Consider the following 20,488-nt stretch of genomic DNA (forward strand, 5'->3'; position numbering starts at 1 on the left):
TTATTTCTTTTTTTTTTTTTTTTTTTTTGCTTTACAAGTGTTTGTCACAGCACAAGCATGAGGTGCAAAGAGTAAAGTAAAAATTAATGAACTCGGTCAAGAAGGTAAGAAAATACAAGGTTATTCCTGGTTAGAAGAGAGATCAACTGTGCTTTTAAATTCACTGCAGAGTAGTAGCAAGAGCACACATCTCGAAGGATCCAGTGACAGTAGACACCGAGCAGCAAGTGCTGAATGATTCTCATGAGAGTAATTCAGGGCTGTACTGGAGTACAGAGCACTTCTAAACCATGCAGTCCAGGAAATTCATGCATTGCATTAGGATCTGTAGTCCTTCTTGCTGTAGGGCTTGTTGCCCAGGATATTATCTATTTCATTTACAATATGGGATGTCATCTTTGGAAGGACCTGGGGTGGAAGAAAGCGATGCTTAATCCAGATAGTTCCAAAATGAAACCTAGATTTTATCAAAGTACATTTCCTCTGGGCTTTTTGTGTGACAGATATTAAGCATTCATCTCATAACTTTCTCCCTTAAAGGAAAAACCTCTGGAGGATCTTTACTCAGTGAGAGAATCACAGCAAAGCCTCTCAGCTTTGTGTGTGGAATATTGCGCTGGGACACGAGCTGGTGGCAAGGACTGCAGAGGCAGCTCTGACTGGGGAAAAACAACAGGGAATAATTAAGGTGGGTGCAAGTGACATGTGACAGCACGGGATCTGTCACAACATGCCCTGGACTCAGCTGTATTTTCAGGTGCATGAAAGCTGCTGGCGCCACCCTCGTGTCACTGGACACGTCTGCAATGCCCCAAAAGGTGCTAAGCCATGGTGACAGCAGGATGGGCCTGATGAGGGTGCATGAATGGAGCTGAGAGACAGAACCCCAAGCAGCCCTGTGCTGAGAGAAGGGGGGTGCTGAGGTGTGGGGTGTCCCCCTGCACTCACCTGGATGGCTCCGAGGTTCTCGATCAGCTGCTCGGGGTTGGAGGATCCCAGGAGCACAGAGCTCACCCCCTCATTCCTCAGGCACCATGCTGGGAACAAAGGCACAGGGTGGTCAGGACACAGGGGGGCTGGCAGGGCCTGGCTCCAGTCCCTGGTGTTTGACAGAGCCCCTGTCTCTGCTTGGCAATATTCCCATTCTTTGTCTCTACCCTGGGGAAGATGCACTGATCAAATATCAAACCCCACAGATCTTCCAGGATCCTGAGCCTGCTCCCTGCCCCAGCACTTCTCTGGCTGTGGGGTTTGGATTTTCCCCATCACAAGGATTCACTGCTGGGATGTTGAACCAGGGATCACCTTTCTGACAGACGTGGTATTTTCCAGCCTCAGCTCTCAGCAGCATAATTATTAGGAAAAACCCCCAGAACTCATTTTGAACAGCATTTTCTTGTCTGCCAGCCTAGCACCACAAAGGTGATGGCTTCATGAGGAGAGGGATGTCCAGGGGAACAGGGAGGTGGGGATGGCCATCCTGGGGATGCCCACAACACTGACCCTGTCAGCCACAGCCTGGTGGTGCTGGAAACAATCCTGTTTTAATTAATTGCTGCCCAGAGCAGCTGTGGCTGCCTCTGGATCCCTGGGAGTGTCCTAGGCCAAGCTGGACAGGTTTGGAGCAACTGGGATAGTGGAACCCCATGACAGGGGCTGGAACAAAATGGGCTTTAAATTCCTTTCTACCACAGACCCCTGCAGGATCAGTAATTTTTCACAGATTTTAAACAACAAACACATCTCCAGCTGCAGGCCCTGCCCAAACCACAGTGTAAAGAGAGCACATGCTGTGTGTTAGGCCCTGGCAGCTGTGAGGCACCCACCAACAGCCAGCTGTGGCAGCGTGCAGCCCAGGCGCTCGGCGATGGGAGACAGGTCCTTCAGCTTCCCCTGCTGCTTCCTGCCCTCCTCGCTGATGATCTTCTCCTTCAGCCACTGGTAGCACTGCAGGGCAATCACAGACAGCAGGCTGTCAGCTTGCAGCCTCCAAAGTGGGGAGTTTAAGGCGATTTGTAATTATAATCTATAAATATCTATAAATAGCAGCACTTGAAAAGCCACATCCAGCCCAGAAGGTCGTGGAGGCTGAGAACACAAAGCTGGGCTGCCCAAAGCAATTAGAGCAGCACCAGAATGTCTCCTGTTGTGCTCAGCTCTCTGGCTTTATTCTCACTCCAGAACCTGCAATCTCCCCAGTTTTCTTTTTGGATCCCATAACTCTCAATGAGGATAAAATCAGGATAATTGTGGAGAAACCACAATTAGTTGTGGTGACACCAGAATGCCAAAACCTGTTAGAGAGGGCAGCCCCCAGCAGACCATGGGTGTTCAGCGGGCTTGCCCTTGGCCTGGGGGTCTCTGGGGGGATACTGGGGGGCTGAGCACCCCCATGGCCCAGGCTGGTACCCAGGGACACGATGTCCAAGCCTGTTGGACCTGCATGGTTCAGGGGCTACAAGTGGCAGCAGCTGCATCCGTTCAGGCTTGGACTCTGTGACCTTGGAGGTCCTTTCCAACCTTAAAATCCCAGGGTTAACATCAGTGAGGAGCCCCACAGAGCCCCTGGCTCGTGGTGATGTCCCTCAGTGCAGGGTGGGGACAGCAGCCCCTGAGACCCCAGACCTGCCCAAGCCCCCCGAGCTCCCTGCGTGGAGAGCCTGGGCTGGTTCTAACCCAGATTCTGCTGCTCTTTGGAGTGTGGTTGCCAGAGAAACCGAGCTGATCCATGCAAGCAGAGCCCTCCTTCTCACGAGGGAGCCCTTTCTTTCCCCTTTGTTGTTTTCCTGCCCTGACAAAAGCAGCACCACTCAAAGGTGCCCCAGAAATACCTTGAGTGAAGCCCTTGAGCTTTCAGGGACCCCGTTGCCGTATTTCCCTGAGATGATCCCACAGGCCAGGGGAGACCACGTCATTGCTCCCACCCCTGCAGAGGGAACACAAAAAGGGGGTTTGAGAGGAGTGAGACAGGTCAGAGCTGCAGCAAAAATACAGATTTCACTCAAAAACTACACCAAGAGCAAACTGAGGCTGCTTGTTTCTGTTGCCACGGGCAGCAGTGCTCAGCTGGTCCTGCAGGAATGTGCTGCTGGTGCCCTGAAGGATTTATTTCACTTAATGGACCATGTGAATCTCAGAGGGCAAGGAGCAGCCAAGCCAATTAATACTTAATATGTTCATTAATGTACTTTAGTTATTAACAGATAATATTAAGCAATCCTTCATCAGAGGCACAATAAGCTGGTTTTTCTTTAGGGTCACTATTAGATAGAGGCTTGGCTTTGTCACTGGTCCCACCTGGAGCCTCAGTGATCCTGCCCTCCATTTCTCCCTGGGAATGCCCAGCAGGCCCAGCCTCACCGATTTTGTGGTACAGCTCTGGCAGCTGCACCTCCACCTTCTCCCTCTGGAACAGATGGTACTCGGCCTGCTCACACACCGGGGGGATCATGTTGAACTGCCTGGCCACGGAGTAGGCTTCCTGCAGAGGGAACCAGGGAGAAAACCTTCAGAAATTGGGAATGTCTGCAGGACACGCCAGGCCGCGTTCTCTGAGGGCACAGGAGATGGCCAGGGTAAGGGCAAGGGGGGCCAGCAGGATGCTGCAATCTATCTAATGTCCCTGGTTTGGGACATTAGAGCCCATCTCATTCCACCCCCTGCCATGGTTGATATCAAACTGAAGGACTTGCCTTCAGTCAAACCAAAATGGCACAAACCCAAACAAACCACCCAAACTCCCACACATCAGCCCATCTTCCCCTAATTAGCACTGGGCTCATTCTGGGACAGCCTTTTAAACTATTTGAGGTGAAAAGCCTGGATGGAGGGGAACCCAGCGTGCCCAGGGCTGCCATGCCATGACCTCTGTGGCCTTCACCATGACCTCCACGCTCCTCACCATGACCCCCAGGCCCCTCACCACAATCTCCATGGCCCCCAGCCCCTCACCATGATCTCCGTGGGCCCCAGGCCCCTCACCATGATCTCCACGGCCCCCCAGGCCCCTCACCATGATCTCCACACCCTCACCATGACCTCCACACCCCTCACCACGATCTCCACAGCCCCCAGGCCCCTCATGATGATCCCCAGGCCCCTCACCATGATCTCCATGGCGCTCCAGCGGGACGTGCCCCAGTACATGGCCATGCCCTGGTTGATCACGTGTGTCATGGCCCGCACGATTTCTGAAAAACAGCAAAAAAAGGAGAGTGAGAAGGGCACAGAGGTCACATTTCCACCAATCCCACTCCCTAACACCCCACACTGACAGTCCTGAGCACGCTCCTGCCATGCTCTCCTGCCCAGGCAAGGCTGGAAAAGCATTTTCAGTGCAAACACCGAGACACTGACCCTGCAGCTGGGTAAAAACTGCTTTTCCCACCTGCTCCTGCCTACCACGGCCTTAGGAGGACATTTCCTTCAAAACAGAACACAAGAGGGCAGCACAGTGGAAAAATAAACTTCAAAATAAATTCCTTTTTTAAAAAATTTTCTTCCTGAAAGCTCATATCTGGGTGTGCCTCTTTTTACCAGGGACAAAGCTGCATGAATGGCTGATTGAACCCCACTCCACCAAGGGCCCTGTCACCCTCTGCCCCACAGCAGGGCCCTGGTCCCCATGGCTGTGCCCTGGTCCCCATGGCTGTGCCACAGTCCCCCCATTGCTGTTCTCTAGGTTATGGAAGCTTCCAAGGCCACAAACACCTGGACAGGATCCTGGATTTCACCCCTCAGACTTCCCTGCCTGCCTGGGGGTGAAAAAACCCTCATGAACTTCAGTTTAAAGGAACCCTGGATTGGTTTGGGTTGGAAGGGATGTTAAAACTAAAGGACCTTAAAGATCTTTTTCTTCCAAGCCCTGCTGTGGGCAGGGACACCTTCCACCTGACCAGGGCTCCAGAATTCAATTATGAGCAATTTCAAGTTGCTCCATCTGAATATTTAATCTAAAATTGTTTTTCATTTCCTACCACCATCAGGCTAAGCCTGTTGGTGATCCTTCCCTTCCTCCTCCCTCCTCAGCAGCTTCTCCCTGGGTTTAGTTTGCTATTTTTGCCCCGCCACCATTTCAGAGTTTTGGAAAACATTTCGTCACACGCCTCTTACACATCTCAGCCCGGGGTTGTTTGCACTTCTCCAGCCTCTACTCCTTTCAAAAAAACTTTCAAAGTCAACTCAGAAAATGTATATAAATATATATATATATATATATACACATATATATCTCCTTGTTGAGAGAGCCAGGGGACAGCGATGGGATTTGGGAAGGGCACAGGCCCACATCTCTTGTACTGCCAGCTGGATCCCAAATGGCAGCACTCAAGAAAAGAAGTTGTTTTTTTTTTTTAAATATAAATCAATGCTTCAAATCCCAAATAACAGCCCCTGGCACCATAACAATAATAACTCTGAGGAAGGTTAGAGTTCCCTGGTAGGAACATTGTCACCTTCCCTCCCTGTGTGTGGCTGCTGGGCACACTGTGGGCACATGGCTCTGTGACACTGGGGACACCCCAGGGACCCTCCTGTCCAGCTGCCCTGCTGGGATGGCAGGGACACTCACACTGAGCTGAGCCAGCCCCAGGGAGGGTAGGCAGCCCTCAGCCCTCACCCCCAGCCTGGCTCTGGGGCACAGGGGGCACAGCCAGACCCACATGCCATGAGCTGCCCGAGGTGCTCCTCTCCAGCTGCTCACTGCCTCCAACACTCCCTGCTTTTACATTTTGATTTGTTCAGAGACCTTTAAGAACATGAAATACATTTGGGGGGTTTAGGTTAAGCAGCTTTGCCAGGTGCCTTGAGGCCCAGTAACTGGCAGCACAGAAATCCCCATGGATGCTCATCTGCTCCTTGCCCAGGGGAGCAGCAGAGCCTGGGCAGCCTGGGGAGAGGGATCTGCTCTGGCTGGGGTCACAGGAGGATCTGTGGAAGCAGCAGGCAGGGAAAACAAGCAGCACATTCAGGTTTGGTCGGGTTGTGCCCCCCTGCTCAGGCTGCTCCAGCCCGACCCACAGGTGCTGCCACGAGTAGGGAACACTTCAAGGTCACCTTGTCCTTCAGGAGGGGCTGTCCCACCCCTGGCAGTGCCCAGGGCGGGCTGGACAGGGCTTGGAGTAGCCTGGGACAGTGGCAGGGAGCGGGATGAGCTCCAAGGTGCCTTCCTTGGCTCCCTGTGGGAGAAGCTGAGGAATGTGTGGTGCTGAGCAGGATGGAGTGGCTCGGCAAGCAGCGCTGACAGATGGCCCAGCAGATGCTCTGGGATGGAAGTGCCTTAGTGGGTGAGCCATAAAAAAGGCAGGAAGAAGATGGGAAGTGTCTCCAGCATGCCATTCATAAGAGGAATGTCCCTTTTTTCACCCTGCTGCAGCCTCAGCCAGCGCCACAGCCTGTGCCTGGTGCCAGGGCTGGCACTGGGGTGTGGGCTCAGCTGTGCCCTGGCAGGGCGGCCCCTCCACGCTGCTCAGTGACAGCAGAGCGAGCACAGAGAGGACAACTCCCTGCCAGACACAGCACAGAGCCTGCCCTGAGCTCAGCAGCTCCTGAGATCCCAGGCTGGGCCCTGACCCTCACTGGGGGGCACCCACGGGTCACCCATGGTGGCACAGCCACACATCCAGCAAGGTACCAGCACTCCTGACACGGAGCTCCAGCTCTATTTGACTGCCATGGATCATCCACCACAGCTCCTGTGCCACCTGCCATGGACCATGCCTTGAATCCAGCCACAAATCCTCTCTGTCTGAAGGAACTGGGAACAGAAATGCTCCAAACATTGAAGGCACTCCTGGGACAGAAAGGAAACTTCTATTTCCTTCCAAGCCACACAAATTCATGTGGCAGGGTAGATATAGAAACCTTAAATAGGTTGGGAGGGAACTTAAACATCTAATTCCAACCCTCTGCCATGGGTAGGGACACCTTCCATGGCTACCAAAATGAGATATTTCACATTTAAGCTGCCCCACCTGAACAATTGATTACAAATTGCCTTTCCTGCCCTCCTCAGTGTCAGCCCTCAGGCCAGGACCAGGCACTGAGGGTTAACCCCTTCTTGTGCAGCCCCCACCAACCTTCCATGGGGGTGTTGTTGTCCGGCCGGTTGGCAAAGACCACGTCCACATACTCCAGCTGCAGCCTCTGGAGAGAAGCCTTCAGCCCTGGGAGAGCAGAGACAAGGACAGGCAGGGTCAGAGGGAGGCAGGGAACAGGGCCAGAATGGGATCAGACACAGCTGGCTGTACTTAAATACTGTATTTTTATATAGACACAGGTTTATATAGATACACAGAGTCAGGATGTGAGAAGGATGCTGACTGGTGCTGTCCCACCTCCCTGCAGCCACCTGAGGAGGAAAGCACCAGTCTGGCCACACACAGAGCCCCTCCTTCTCCAGGAATGTGCTTTATTCAGGATTCCAGGATTGTGCTGACCAGCCCTGGTTTCAGAGCTGTCCCTGTCAGCCTGGCAGAGGCACTGCCAGGGAATTCAGTGTCCGGCGGGGAATTCAGTCTGCATTGTGTCACAGAGCCTCTTCTGCTCCAGCCCCAGCTCCTGAGGCCATGGGGGGCACTCCAGGGGTGCAGGGGGTGGCACTGGGGTGGGCTGGTGCCACTGGCCATGGGGAGCAGGGAACAGGCAAAGCATCACCTGCCAGGTGAGCTGTGCCCTCCCACACTGCACAGGGAGTGCCCACAGCTGTGCCCTCCCACACTGCCCAGGGGCTTGGGCACAGCAAGCCCCAGCCCTCTGCAGCTCAGCCCAAAAATGCCCAGGTTTTCAGAGCCTTCCTGTGAGGATCTGATGGGAGATGGCATCAAACCCCTGCAGATATATTTATATATCCATGTATGAGTGTATGAGAGAGGGTGAGCAAAGGATGGGCATTTTATCCAGCTCAAAATTCAGCAAACATTTCCAGCCTGCTCTATTTTGACTCATTCTTCATGAACATTCATAAAAACATTTTGTTCTTGGGAAGATTTGTAGAAAATAACTGTTCAAAATCCTCTTCTCTCTCTCACGCACACAGATATATATATATAAATATATATAAAAATATAAAATATCTCTCATTGACCTTAACGTTGTTTGCTGGGTGTTCTGTGAAATTATTCCAACTCTTGCCAGTGCTTTTCTGTCATTTCATGAAGCAGCTCCACAAGAAATGGAAAATGGCTGGGTTTGGAGTGCCTGTGACACATCTGCCACCCCCCTGATCTCCTTCAGTGCCATCCCCTCACTGAAGCTTATTCAGATGAAAATCCAACAAAATGTTGCTACAAGAAAAGCTTTCTGCAGCATTACCTTACTGGGACAGTCCCAGGATCCTGATGTGCCTGGATCCTGCAAACACTCCAACATCCAACTCTGCAGGGAATCCTGGATAAAACGTGCCAGGAGCAGGAAGGAGGAGGATGGAAGGAGCCAAAGCTGCACCCAGGGAGGGGCTGACCCCCATTCATCCCACCTGAGCTGGGCACTGCCCTGGGGCTCCCATTTCCCAGGTGTGCAGCACAGAGAGGAGGAGCTGTGCCCAGAGGATGCCATCCCTGAGCCCCCAGCAGCAGGATCTGAACATCCCATGGGGGCAGGAGGCACAAACGGGGCACACAGCCAGGGAGCTGGGGCACAAATCCTCCCCTAGGCTGGCACTGCCCTGCTGGGGGCTGGCACTGCCCTGCAATGCCCCTCCACAGCATTCCCCTGCCCAGGAGCTGCAGGATGCTCCTGCTCCAGAGCCCGGGCTGGCTCCTCTCACAGGGACAAGGTCACAGGGGACACTGCTGGTCCTGGATGTCCCCCTCAGTTCCCAGGCATGGTTCTGATCCTGGCACTGCTCTCCCTGTGCTGGGAGCTGAGCCTGCAGAGCCAGCTCTGGGTCCAGCCCAGGCACACACGGCCAAGGCTTTGCTGTGGGCAAACAGAACACAGAGTTCCTGCTGTCCCCTCTCCTGCAGGGACATGGGGCCAGGGACAAGGCAGAGCAGCAGGGAAGGGGAGGGGAGCAGGGACTGGGGTCAGGAACCCCAGATGGGAGCAGGGATTGGGGTCAGGAACCCCAGAGGGGAGCAGGGACTGGGGTCAGGAGCCCAGGATGGGATGGGGAGCAGGGATTGGGGTCAGGAACCCCAGAGGGGAGCAGGGATTGGGGTCAGGAGCCCAGGATGGGATGGGGAGCAGGGACTGGGGTCAGGAGCCCAGAATGGGATGGAGCCAGGTGAGGGAATGGGCAGCAGAACTGAGACCTTGAGGAGCAGCAGCACCAGGAGCAGAGCTCAGCTGTGCCAGTGAAGCCTGGCAGCCCTCCAGGGGCTGTTTCTGCAGGCTGGCATCATGCCACATCCTCATTCCTCCAGCTCCAGACAGCCCAGGCACCCCTGGCCATGTCTGGCCCCATGGGGAAGGGCTGGGGTGTGCAGAGAGCTCCCCAAACCCAGCAGACCCCCAGGGAATGAGGGGGCTGCCAGTGCAATCCATTCACTGACACTTTGAGGGGAGCCAAAACGATCATTGGGTGCATTTTGGGCATTTCAGGATGAGTTTGGGAACTGCTCTGCATGGGACTGGCACAGGGGCAGTGGGATCAAACAGCCCAGCTCATGGAGAGCACTGGGATCAGCTGCACAGAGCCCACCAGGGCAGCCCCAGCCCCAGCCCAGCCCAGGTACCTTCAATGATGTGTTTCCTGGAAAGGCCTCGCTCTGTCTCTGCCCTGCAAGGGAAAAACAGCAACAGCTGGCAGAGGTGCCAACAGCCCGGGAGCAATGAGCTGTGTTCTGATTTAAACACCCCCAAAATTACAGAATCCCAGACTGCTTGGGCTGGGAGGGACCTTAAATCCCACCCCTGCCATGGCAGGGACATCTCCCACTGTCCCAGGCTGCTCCAAACCTGGCCTTGGGCACTGCCAGGGATGCAGGGGCAGCCACAGCTGCTCTGGGAATCCCATCCCAGCCAGGAATTCCCAATTCCCAATGTCCCACCCATCCCTGCCCTCTAGCAGTGGGAGCCATTCCCTGTGTGCTGTCCCTCCATCCCTGTCCCCAGTCCCTCTGCAGCTCTCCTGGAGCCCCTGCAGGCCCTGAGCTCTCCCTGGAGCTGCTCCTCTCCAGATAAGAAACTCCAACTCCTTAAAACACTTGGTAAAATAGACAGAACTGCAGTGACACCAGCAAAGCACCCCAGGTGCCCTTAACCTCCCCTGCCTGCAGTCACATCCCCTGGCAGCAAACCCCAGGACAAGTGACTGTCACACTTACTTGCCACCCCAGTACAGCTTTGTGGTTATCACCAAACTGGACCTCCTGCAAAAAGAACAGGAAAATTAATAAAATTTTAAAAATAATAATATTTTAATAACAATAATGACATCAACAAAGCAGATGTTGCCCATCAGCAACTTGTAAAACCCGGGAGCAGGGTTTCTGCTGGGGATGCTCAAACAGCCAAATCAGCTGTGAAATGCTGAGGACACTGACTCCAGTGCTGGTTTGGGGGAATTGCCTGCAAATGGAGCTCTGGCAGCCAGGGAGAGCCCAGGAATTGCCAGGTGCCCAGGGCATTGCCCCTCTCAGTGGGGTGAGCAGCACAGGGGAGCTGAGCTCAGCTCCTTCAGAAGATGGAAAGTGAAATATCCTGAGGTGTTTTGGTAAAATATGCCCATAAATAGTCAGGGCACGAGGAAATGGAATGAAGTCAGGGGAAGTTTGGATTGGACATTGTGATAGAAAGCAAAGGCAATCCCAGTGAGGTGACCAAACCCCCAGACATTTGTAATCACTGAGTGAGCAGCACCCAGCCCTCTCCCCAGGGCCTGCAGGGCTGTTCCCCCCTGCCATCCTGCCCGTGCCTCTCACTGCCAGGCAGCACTCCCAGAGCTGTTTAACTCCAGTGTGAGACATCTGAATTAATCTGTAAACTCTACACGATATTAAATCAAAGATTTATCATCCTCCAGCTGCCTTGCTGCATAACCAGACATGTACAACACAATTTCCCCAGCTTTTATTGCACTTCATTTTATTTCCTCCACATCACCCAGAGTATTTCTTACCAGGTAATCACTCACCCCCCTAATCCCCTCGGCTGGGTTTGGAGAGAGCCCTGCTAGACCCCCTCCAGCTGAACCTGCCTAGGACACACACACAGGGAGGACTTTGAAGATTATGCAAATCCCTTAAAACCCACAACAGATGCTAATGTGCATCCTTTAAAAGTGTCAGCTCCTCCCGGGCTGGCACAGCTCTGCATCCTTACCCCAGCAGGGATGAGGTGCCAGCCTCCCACCCAGGAGGGCATCACAGCCCTGAGGGTGGGGGACACCCCAAACCCCAGGGGAGCCGTGGCTGCTCCTGTGGGACCAGGGCACCAGCAAGGGAAACACCCCAGATCAGAGAGAGTGCCATACTGTACCTCCAGCCCTTCTTCTTCAGGATGTTGCCCAGGATCACCTCGGCCCTGTGCAGGAAGAGCTGAGTGTGAGGGGGCAGGGGGTGCTCAGTGCCCCCACCCAGCCTGGCTGCAGCTGCCCCTGCCCTCCCTGGTGACAGTGACCCCCAAAATGGGACAGATCCACCTGCCCTCCCCTGGTGACAGTGACCCCCAAATTGGGACAGATCCACCTGCCCTCCCCTGGTGACAGTGACCCCCAGGTGGGACAGATCCACCTGCCCTCCCCTGGTGACAGTGACCCCCAAATTGGGACAGGTCCATCCAGCACAGAGCCTCTTGTCCCCCCCTGCCCCTGCCCAGGTCCCCTGTGCCTGAGCCTGGGCTGGTCCCTCTGCAGGACACGATGTCCCAGCCCAGCTGGGAGCCCTGTCGGTCACCCCAGGCCCATTTAGCACGGGTGGTGTGCCCCACCCCATGGGTAATGTCCCCCCATCCCACGGGTGATGTCCCCAACCCCACAGTGGCTCTGAGAGCAGCCAGAGTGGTGTCCCAGGACCTGTGCCTGGAGCTGTCACAGCCCCAGCCACCCAGCACCACTGAGATCCACAGTGATTTCCCATTTGTTCAGGGTGTTATCTCCCCGTGCCACCACCAGTGGTGCTCTCCAGCCCTTGCTGGGTACAAGAGCCTTTGGGTTCATTATCTGGGTTTATTTGATGAGTGCCCCAAATACAAAGGCTCTCCTGTCTCACTCAGGGACAAAGAGGCTTTCCAAGGACACCCAGAGCCCAGCACATCAGAGGGGGAGCAGAGAGCCCAGGCACTGCAGGTGCAGCTCTGCCAGGCCCTTCTGGGCACACCCTGCCCAGCCCTGCCCAGGTGCCGCTCTGTCCCAGCCCCCGGGCACTCACTTGCCCGCCGCGTACACCTCGGCCGTGTCGAAGAGGTTCACGCCGCTCTCGTAGGCGATGGTCATCAGCTGCTCGGCCACCTGGGGAGCACGGGGACAGCAGGTGACACCTCACCCAGCAGAGAAAGCCCCACAGCGGGACAAGCCGGGCTCAGCACAGCCCCTGCCCAGGGACACCCCCGGCACGGCACCCGGGAGGGATTGAGGGACCCCAAAACAGGGATTTACATCAATCCCCCGGAGCCAGCCCGGCAGGAACTCATCTCCCCTCACAGGAGCTTCCCATCAGGAAGGCAGCAGGAATTTAGCAGGGTTCCAGGAGATGCTCTGCAGTTCTGCAGGGTTTAACACAGAACTGGGGGGGTTAACATTCCTCTGGCTGCCTGCCTGCCCGTCCTGCAGCTCCCCAGAGATGCCGTGGGGTGGGGAAATGCCTGAAGGGCATTTGTGGAGCACAGGGGACTCCTGGGGCTCCTGCTGCTCCTGGGGGGATGAAGGTTCAGGCTCAGCATCCCAAATTCAGGGCTGTGCTTCTGTCCTGCTTTTCCATGGAATTTGTCCTGCTTTGCATGGAATTACGGTGAGCAAGGGGGGCAGAGTGCAAAGTGGACATCAAAACTGGCCTTGACTGAGCATCACTGACTGGTCATCATCCCACAGGGCCATGAGATGGGACCAAAGCTGGGGGAGCCACAGGGACCAAATGCTGGGTGATCCAGAGGACCAAAGACAGGGATCCACTGGGACCAGAGCTGGGGAATCCAGGGGGACCCAAACTGGGGGATCCACTGGATCAAAGCTGGGGATCCACCGGGATCAAAGACAGGGATCCATGGGACCAAAGCTGGGGGGATCCATGGGGACCAGAGCCAGAGGAGCCACCAGGACCAAAGCTGGGGCTCCATGGGATCAAAGCTGGAGATCCACTGGGTCCAAAGCCGGGGGATCCACGAGATCAAAAACAAGGATCCACGGGGACCAAAGCCGGGAGATCCAGAAGAAGCAGCAATACCATGACAGATGGAGTGAATTTAAAGGAAAAGCCCGTGGAATGGAGGCTCCTGGGCTCTTTTCCTCATGCCAGAGCTGTTTTGGGGCTGTTCCACACCCAGGGCAGGCAGCTGCTGTCCCTGGGGCGCGCACATGTGGGACACCTGGGCTGCAGAGGAGCCCACGTGCAGCCAGGGCTCCGGGGGTGATTCCCTGCATCAGGAGCCATCTGCTCCAGGGAAAAGCACGGAGCAAGCCTGAGCTCATTTTCAGTTGTTTCAGCTTGTTATGTCAAAAATAAATCACCTTTGTAAGGCCAGCCATGACTGTATTTAGGATTGCTGCCCGTGATGTCCACACACAGAAATAGTTCCCAATCCCAGTGCAGGAGCCCAGGGGAAGGAGAGGACATTGCTGGGGACAGCACAGGACAGGAGATGGCCCTGAGGGGTGGATGGGGCTGCTGAGGGTCCATCTCTGGAAATGTCAGGCTCAGCAGGGGCCTGGGCAGAGCTCTATGTAGTGGCTCCCTGCTGTCTCTCTGTGCAGGAAGGCTCCAGGAGCCACAATTTCTTTTAAAAATGAAATTAAAACCCCTCAGAATGTGGTTTGTTCCATGCACTCACCTCATCTGAGATCTGACCTCCAAAAGTGACCCAGGTCCCTGGAAAAAGCAAAATAATCTGTTACTACAAGAGGGTTTCCACATCAAAAATGAGAGTTCATCAGAATTCCCTTTGGGATTGAATGGGTTTTAGATGGGGTGGGCTGGCTCAGGGGGTGCTGCAGCCCCAAGGGAGCTCCTGCAGCCAGGCAGGACAGGGCACAGGCAGCTGCCCAGGGCAGCACCCAGGGGATGCTGTGATGTCAAATTACAGAGCTGGTTTCAAATCATGGGATGGTTTGGGTTTGAAGGACCTCAAATCCCACCCAGAGCCACCCCTGCCATGGCAGGGACACCTCCCACTGTCCCAGGCTGCTCCCAGCCCTGTCCAACATGGCCTGGGACCCTTCCAGGCCCTGAAATCTGAAGCTCTTTCCAAATCAGAAATCACTTTCCAAAGCTTCAATTTGACAAATTGGAAAAAATCCGTGATGCTGCCACAACACATCATTTGGGGAATGAAACTCTCCTTAAATATGTACTTCAACATTTAGCATCCTGAAAGGCAAAATTAGAATTAAAAAAAAAAAAAAAAAAAAAAAAGAATACATAAAAAAGAGAAATATTTCTTCTGACAGGGAGGATTTCCAACCCACAGTGACTTTTCCCTGGGAGCTTTTCCATGAAGCCAATGTCCAGTGCCAGCCCAGCCCAAGGGCACTGCCTTCCCTAGGCTGCCTCCTAAAGCTGCTGCAGTTTAGGCTCAGTTGCTGACTCTGGTCTATTATTAGAAAAACTTGGGGCATTATGTCTTTATGATCATTGCTTAATAAAAAAAAATAAAATTAAAAAATATCCTATGGTGAAAGAAGCATGTGGATTTAACCAGATCATAAATCAGTTTGAGTTGGAGGGGACCTTTAAAGGTCAGCTGGTCCAACCCCAAGGAATTCCCATAGGAACACGATTCCTGTATCTAGATTTTGCATGCATGGATTTATTTTAGGAATACAGATCTCCTCAGGCAGTGGGGAAGAGGCAGCAGAGGGAGGGCAGGCAGCAGGTCAGACACCGCTGGGCTCAGCAGGGCTGTGCCACCCCTGGGCCCCGTGCCAGCCTGTGCCAAGGCCCTCTGAGCCCAGCACTGCCCCTCCTCACCCTGCAGAGCCCCACAGAAACCCAGAGGCCAAATCAGCCTTTCCATGGAGGGATGGATGCACGGATGGATGGACGCATGCATGGATGGGGCAGAGCGCGCGTGGCTCTCCCACCTCCCCAGAACTGAAAGCTCTCACTGACAGAGGGGCTCAGCTCCCAGCTCAAATCCCAGTGAGGTTTCCCCAGCCCTGGAGGTGTCCCAGGCCAGGCTGGGAGCAGCCTGGGGCAGTGGGAGGTGTCCCTGCCAGGGCAGGGTGGCACTGGGGCACCCCTTCCCACCCCATCCATAATGCAAGGATGGGACAGGACAGGGACTGCAGGGCCAGGGCTGAGCTCTGATGCTGCCAGGGGACAGGAATTGCAGCTTCCCTGCCTGCCTGCACTTGGAAAGGTGCAGAAGCTGCTCCCAGACCTTCATCAAAGAGAGATGGGGTCCCTGGGTGCCGGGACATGAGCCCCGAGCAGGGCGGAAGGGCTGGGGCAGCTTTGATCAGCCCTGCTCAGAGCACAGCCCCCCATCATCCCTGGCAGCAGCAGCTCGCTCCCTTTCCCTCAGAAAAAGGCCAGTCTGAATTTTTTAATACGTCAGGTTTCTCTCAGTGCAAATAAAGCTATTTAAAGATGCACAAAGTGTGAGTTCAAACTGCAACTCCTGACTTCCTGCAGAACAACCCGAGCTGGAAAAGCCAAGTTTGCCACAGATCAGAGATGAAATGGAAACTAAACAAATGAGCAAAGAGCACACATTTTCTGGTTAATTTTGTATTTTCTCTAGCTCTGTAAGGACAACAATAATGGGACAGGAGTACCCCTGCTGCACCTTGCTGGCTACAGAGCTCAGGAGAGGTATTTTCTCTGATTATTGGAGTTTAAATGCTCTGGTCCTGCACAACAAAGATAAAACTGAAACCTGTTTTCATTTTATCTTTAAGCTTCTTCATGCAGATAAAAAAAATAACCAAATGAAGCCTGATTTCCATGTTAAAGCTTCAGAGGTGTTATTTTTACAGGAATACATTAAAATGTGTTTGTACCAAAAAAATGGGTTGAGACTGTTTATCTCAAAGTGATTTTTTTCCCTTTTGCATAAGCAGCACACAGGTGCACAGGTGAGAGGGAAGAGGATTATTCATCCTCCCCACAGAGTGCACATCCTCTCAAAATTCACCTTGTGACACAAAGCACATCCCACTGAGTGACAATGTGCTCGGGGCCTGGGGCACGGGGAGAGCTTAGATCAGAATAACAGCTCCTGAAATGCAAGGAATAAATATCTGTGCTGCTGGGCAGCCCTGCCTGAGCCCCCAGCCCCAGCTGGGCACAGCAGCACCAGCAGGAGCACACGGGGGGGATTCCATGGGGGTTTTTCCCCATCATTATCACAAAAGCAGGCAGGGATGTGAGTTTGGGCTCAGCAGGGTGAGCTGCAAGCACCAGGTGTGGCCGGGAAGGGAAGGGCTCTGCTCCAGGAGCAGGGAGGGCACCCCCATCCAGGCACAGGCTGCTCCCCTCCCTCTGCACGTTGAAAAAGGCAAAAAAAAGCACAAGGAGCATTTGGCATTTCAAACAACAGCCAAGGATGATTCACAACCTCAGCCAACACACTCATTTGGGAAGAAAAATATTCTGGAGAAAGACACGTATTTTTTTAAATTGCTGCTTTCCCCTGTCCAAGTGATTGTCTCTCTCTCACCCAGCCCAGCTCATGGCTTGGAAAGGCATCCCCTGCCCCAGGGCTCAGGACAGACAGACTTCCACCACTGCCCCTTCCCATCACCTTCCTCCCTCCTGCCCTGCAAGGTTTCCCAAGTGGATTTCCTCACCCTCAAGGGGAATCGTGCACAATTCCAGCTTTGGCTCCCAGTGCAGCCCAGCAGGGCGTGGTGCCAGAGCAGAGCCCACCTGAGCAGTGTCACAGCACCAGTGTCACCTGTGCAGGGGCAGGGCTGAGCCCCTGCTGCTGCTGGCAGGGATGGTGCCCGTGCCAAACCTCACCCCAGAGCAAGGACCAAGGGCACAGCAAAAAACCTGCCTGCCTCCAGAAAACCAAAACCTGCCCCTCTAGGCTCACAAAACACCATTTCTGCAGCCAGCCCTCACCTCCTGTCTGTGGATTGGGACTAGGATGGCAGCTTTGTGCTGCTCCTTTCCCTGCTCATAACCTCTCTGCAGGTCAAGGTTTTCTCAAAACCTTGGAGCCCCCAGGCAGAGTCTGAGCTGCACAGGTGAAAACCGTGACCTGCCTTTCCCTGGAATCACAAGAACACTTTGGATCCAGCACCAAGCAGAGCCTGGCAGCAGCCCAGGGCCAGCCTGGAAAGGCTCACCTGGAGCAAACTCACCCAGGCAGGAGGGGAAAGTTCAACCCAAACGGATCCAGGCAGGAAGGGAAAGCTCAGCCCAAACTCCCCCAGGCAGGAAGGGAAAGCTCAGCCCAAACTCACCCAAGCAGGAAGGGAAAGCTCAGCCCAAACTCACCCAAGCAGGAAGGGAAAGCTCAGCCCAAACTCACCCAGGCAGGAAGGGAAAGCTCAACCCAAATGGATCCAGGCAGGAAGGGAAAGCTCAGCCCAAACGGATCCAGGCAGGAAGGGAAAGCTCAGCCCAAACTCACCCAGGCAGGAAGGGAAAGCTCAGCCCAAACTCACCCAAGCAGGAAGGGAAAGCTCAGCCCAAACTTACCCAGGCAGGAAGGGAAAGCTCAGCCCAAATGGATCCAGGCAGGAAGGGAAAGCTCAGCCCAAACTCACCCAGGCAGGAAGGGAAAGCTCAGCCCAAACTCACCCAGGCAGGAAGGGAAAGCTCAACCCAAACGGATCCAGGCAGGAAGGGAAAGCTCAACCCAAACTCATCCAGGCAGGAAGGGAAAGCTCAGCCCAAACTTACCCAAGCAGGAAGGGAAAGCTCAGCCCAAACTCACCCAAGCAGGAAGGGAAAGCTCAGCCCAAACTCACCCAGGCAGGAAGGGAAAGCTCAGCCCAAACGGATCCAGGCAGGAAGGGAAAGCTCAGCCCAAACTGATCCAGGCAGGAAGGGAAAGCTCAGCCCAAACTGATCCAGGCAGGAGGGCAAAGCTCAGCCCAAACTCACCCAAGCAAGAGGGCAAAGCTGAGCCCCGGCAGGAGCAGGACCCAGCTCTGGGCTGTTCCCAGGGAAGCTCAGCCTGGCTGAGCAGTCCCAGCTCCACGAGAGCTCAGTGCCCCAGGAATGATGCTCAGCTCTGCCCTCAGGGCCCACCCAGACAGCCCTGTGTAGCCATGATATTTTCTAAAAAATCCTTTCCTTAGGATTTTTCCTCCTGAGAAGCTGAGAGGCCTCAGAAACAGAATGTAAACAATGGTTATCTGCTGCTGTGGAATGCAACAGGTGCATCTGGGATTGGTCTCATGTGGCTGTTTCTAATTAATGGCCAATCACAGCCCAGCTGGCTCAGACAGAGAGCCAAGCCACAAGCCTTTGTTATCATTCCTTCTTTTTCTATTCTTAGCCAGCCTTCTGATGAAACCTTTTCTTCTATTCTTTAGTATAATTTTAATGTAATATATATCATAAAATAATAAATCAGCCTTCTGAAACCTGGAGTCAGATCCTTGTCTCTCCCTCACCCTGTGAACACGGTCACAGCCCTGCCAGCAGAGGAGCTCGTTCCCCTGAGCCAGGAGGAGCAGGGTGGCACCAGAGGGTCCCTGCTCCCCGCCCTGCCCACCTCGGATCTCTGCCCCCTTCCCCTCCTGTTCCCATCCCGCAGGATGATGCACTCTCCCACCTCGCTGAGATTTTGCAAGGCTTTTGAGGAAGACTGCTGAGCCTTCAGAAACTTCAGTGAGCCCTAAATTAGATTTTCATGCTGCAGAGAACACAGGGAAACACATTTATCTTTTGGGGAGCTGCAAGAGAGAAGGCATTTAGGAAAGTCAGATAAAGCAGAGCTGGGAGCAGACACCTGGGGGATGTGCAGAGGGACAAGGGGGAGGGTTTTAAACTGAAAGAGAGGAGATTTGGATCAGATATTGGGGAGAAATCCTTCCCTGGGAGGGTGGGCAGGCCCTGGCACAGCTGTGGCTGCCCCTGGATCCCTGGCAGTGCCCAAGGCCAGGCTGGACCCTGGGGCTGGAGCACCTGGGACAGTGGGAGGTGTCCCTGCCATGGCAGGGAGACACCAGGGTGAGCTTTAAGGTCCCTCCAACCCAACCCAAGCACCCAAAAGAAAAGGTGCTGTGCAGCAGGAGGAACACCTGCCCACCCCAGGGAATGTGCATTTCTGCATTCTGGGGCTCAGGCTCCCAGCTCCCCTTCTCTCCCTGCACAGGGCTCAGGGCTCCCAGTGCTGGAGCAGGAGGAGGGCCCAGCAGCCCCCCAGCCCCTGCACAGCTGCACTCACAAAGGCTCAGTATATTTAGATGCTGCTGCAGTTCCACTTGAAATCAAAGAAAAGCTCTGCAAAATTGTTTTTTTCTTTTTTTTTTCTTTTCCTGCTGCTACTTCCTTCCCGTGGCTTTCTCCTCCACCACAGCAGCAGCACTTGGGGAAGCTGTGAGGCTGATAAATGAAACTGATAAATAAAGCCTCTGCACAGAGCAGACAAGTCCTTCCCAAGGCTGGGGCTATTTTAACCAGAAGAGCTCTTGGCAGAACGGGCCCTGCTTCTCCCACTTGTGCTACAGGGTGACTTTGACACTTCCCTCCAGTTTGAACCCAGATCCCAGAGGGCTGAGAGCTGCCCTGGGAGGGTCCCTGGCAGGGATGACCAGGCACAGCCCCCAAGGCAGCAGCACCCCTCACCCTGGCAATGCCCACCTGGGCAGGTGACCCCTGGAATTTATCCCAAACACAGCTTGTGCTCACCAAGCTCCTGGTTTCCAACAAACAGCCCCAAAGCCTTACTTTTCTGTTTGAACAGCCCGAGCAGAATAATCACAGAATCATGGAATGGGTTTGGTTTTTTTTGTTTTTTTTTTAAGGTTTTAAGAACCTTAAAGCTCATCCCATTCCACCCCTCTGCTGGGCAGGGACACTGCCCAGTAGACCAGGTTGCTCTGACCTAATAATAATAACAAAAACAAAATTGTTAAATAATAATATTGTTATTATAACTGGACTCCTCAAAGAAAATTCCATTAAGTAGCAAGCCAAATTGCACCCAGGATGGAAATTTCCTGATGACTAAAGCCAAGCATGCCATAGGTTGTGAGGCTACAGACAGCAGTGTTTCCCTGAAGTGTTTCACAGATTTAAAGCCTGCTGCAGACTCCTTGGATCTGTGGGTACATCAATTGATTTAAATACTCTGAGTAAGTGTAGAATGAACCTTGCCATCTTAGATTCGTAATTAGCTTAGATTCATAATTAAGCGCCTGTTGTGCTTATAGCAAATCCTATTGAGTCACTTTATAAATGTTAAATTAGTCAACTGATTAAGCCCTGCTATT

General features: G+C 53.9%; 1 protein-coding gene across 3 annotated transcripts in view; it reads right to left on the minus strand.

Moving 5' to 3' along the window:
* The window catches only part of KCNAB1 (potassium voltage-gated channel subfamily A regulatory beta subunit 1), a 54,508-nt gene continuing 34,020 nt past the window's right edge, over window positions 1-20,488 (minus strand). For all 3 annotated transcript variants that reach the window (XM_074547554.1, XM_074547555.1, XM_074547553.1), the window contains exons 3-14: window positions 13,924-13,961; window positions 12,309-12,388; window positions 11,419-11,463; window positions 10,266-10,310; window positions 9,675-9,718; window positions 7,077-7,163; window positions 4,105-4,190; window positions 3,361-3,481; window positions 2,832-2,926; window positions 1,827-1,947; window positions 949-1,037; window positions 1-408 (exon numbers count right to left, since the gene is read on the minus strand). In XM_074547554.1, the coding sequence (XP_074403655.1) occupies window positions 319-408; window positions 949-1,037; window positions 1,827-1,947; window positions 2,832-2,926; window positions 3,361-3,481; window positions 4,105-4,190; window positions 7,077-7,163; window positions 9,675-9,718; window positions 10,266-10,310; window positions 11,419-11,463; window positions 12,309-12,388; window positions 13,924-13,961 (941 nt within the window). In that variant the 3' untranslated portion in view covers window positions 1-318. The remainder of the gene's footprint in view (window positions 409-948; window positions 1,038-1,826; window positions 1,948-2,831; window positions 2,927-3,360; window positions 3,482-4,104; window positions 4,191-7,076; window positions 7,164-9,674; window positions 9,719-10,265; window positions 10,311-11,418; window positions 11,464-12,308; window positions 12,389-13,923; window positions 13,962-20,488) is intronic.

This window comes from Zonotrichia albicollis, chromosome 9 (genome assembly GCF_047830755.1).
Source record: "Zonotrichia albicollis isolate bZonAlb1 chromosome 9, bZonAlb1.hap1, whole genome shotgun sequence".
In the NCBI taxonomy this organism is placed as follows: domain Eukaryota; kingdom Metazoa; phylum Chordata; class Aves; order Passeriformes; family Passerellidae; genus Zonotrichia; species Zonotrichia albicollis.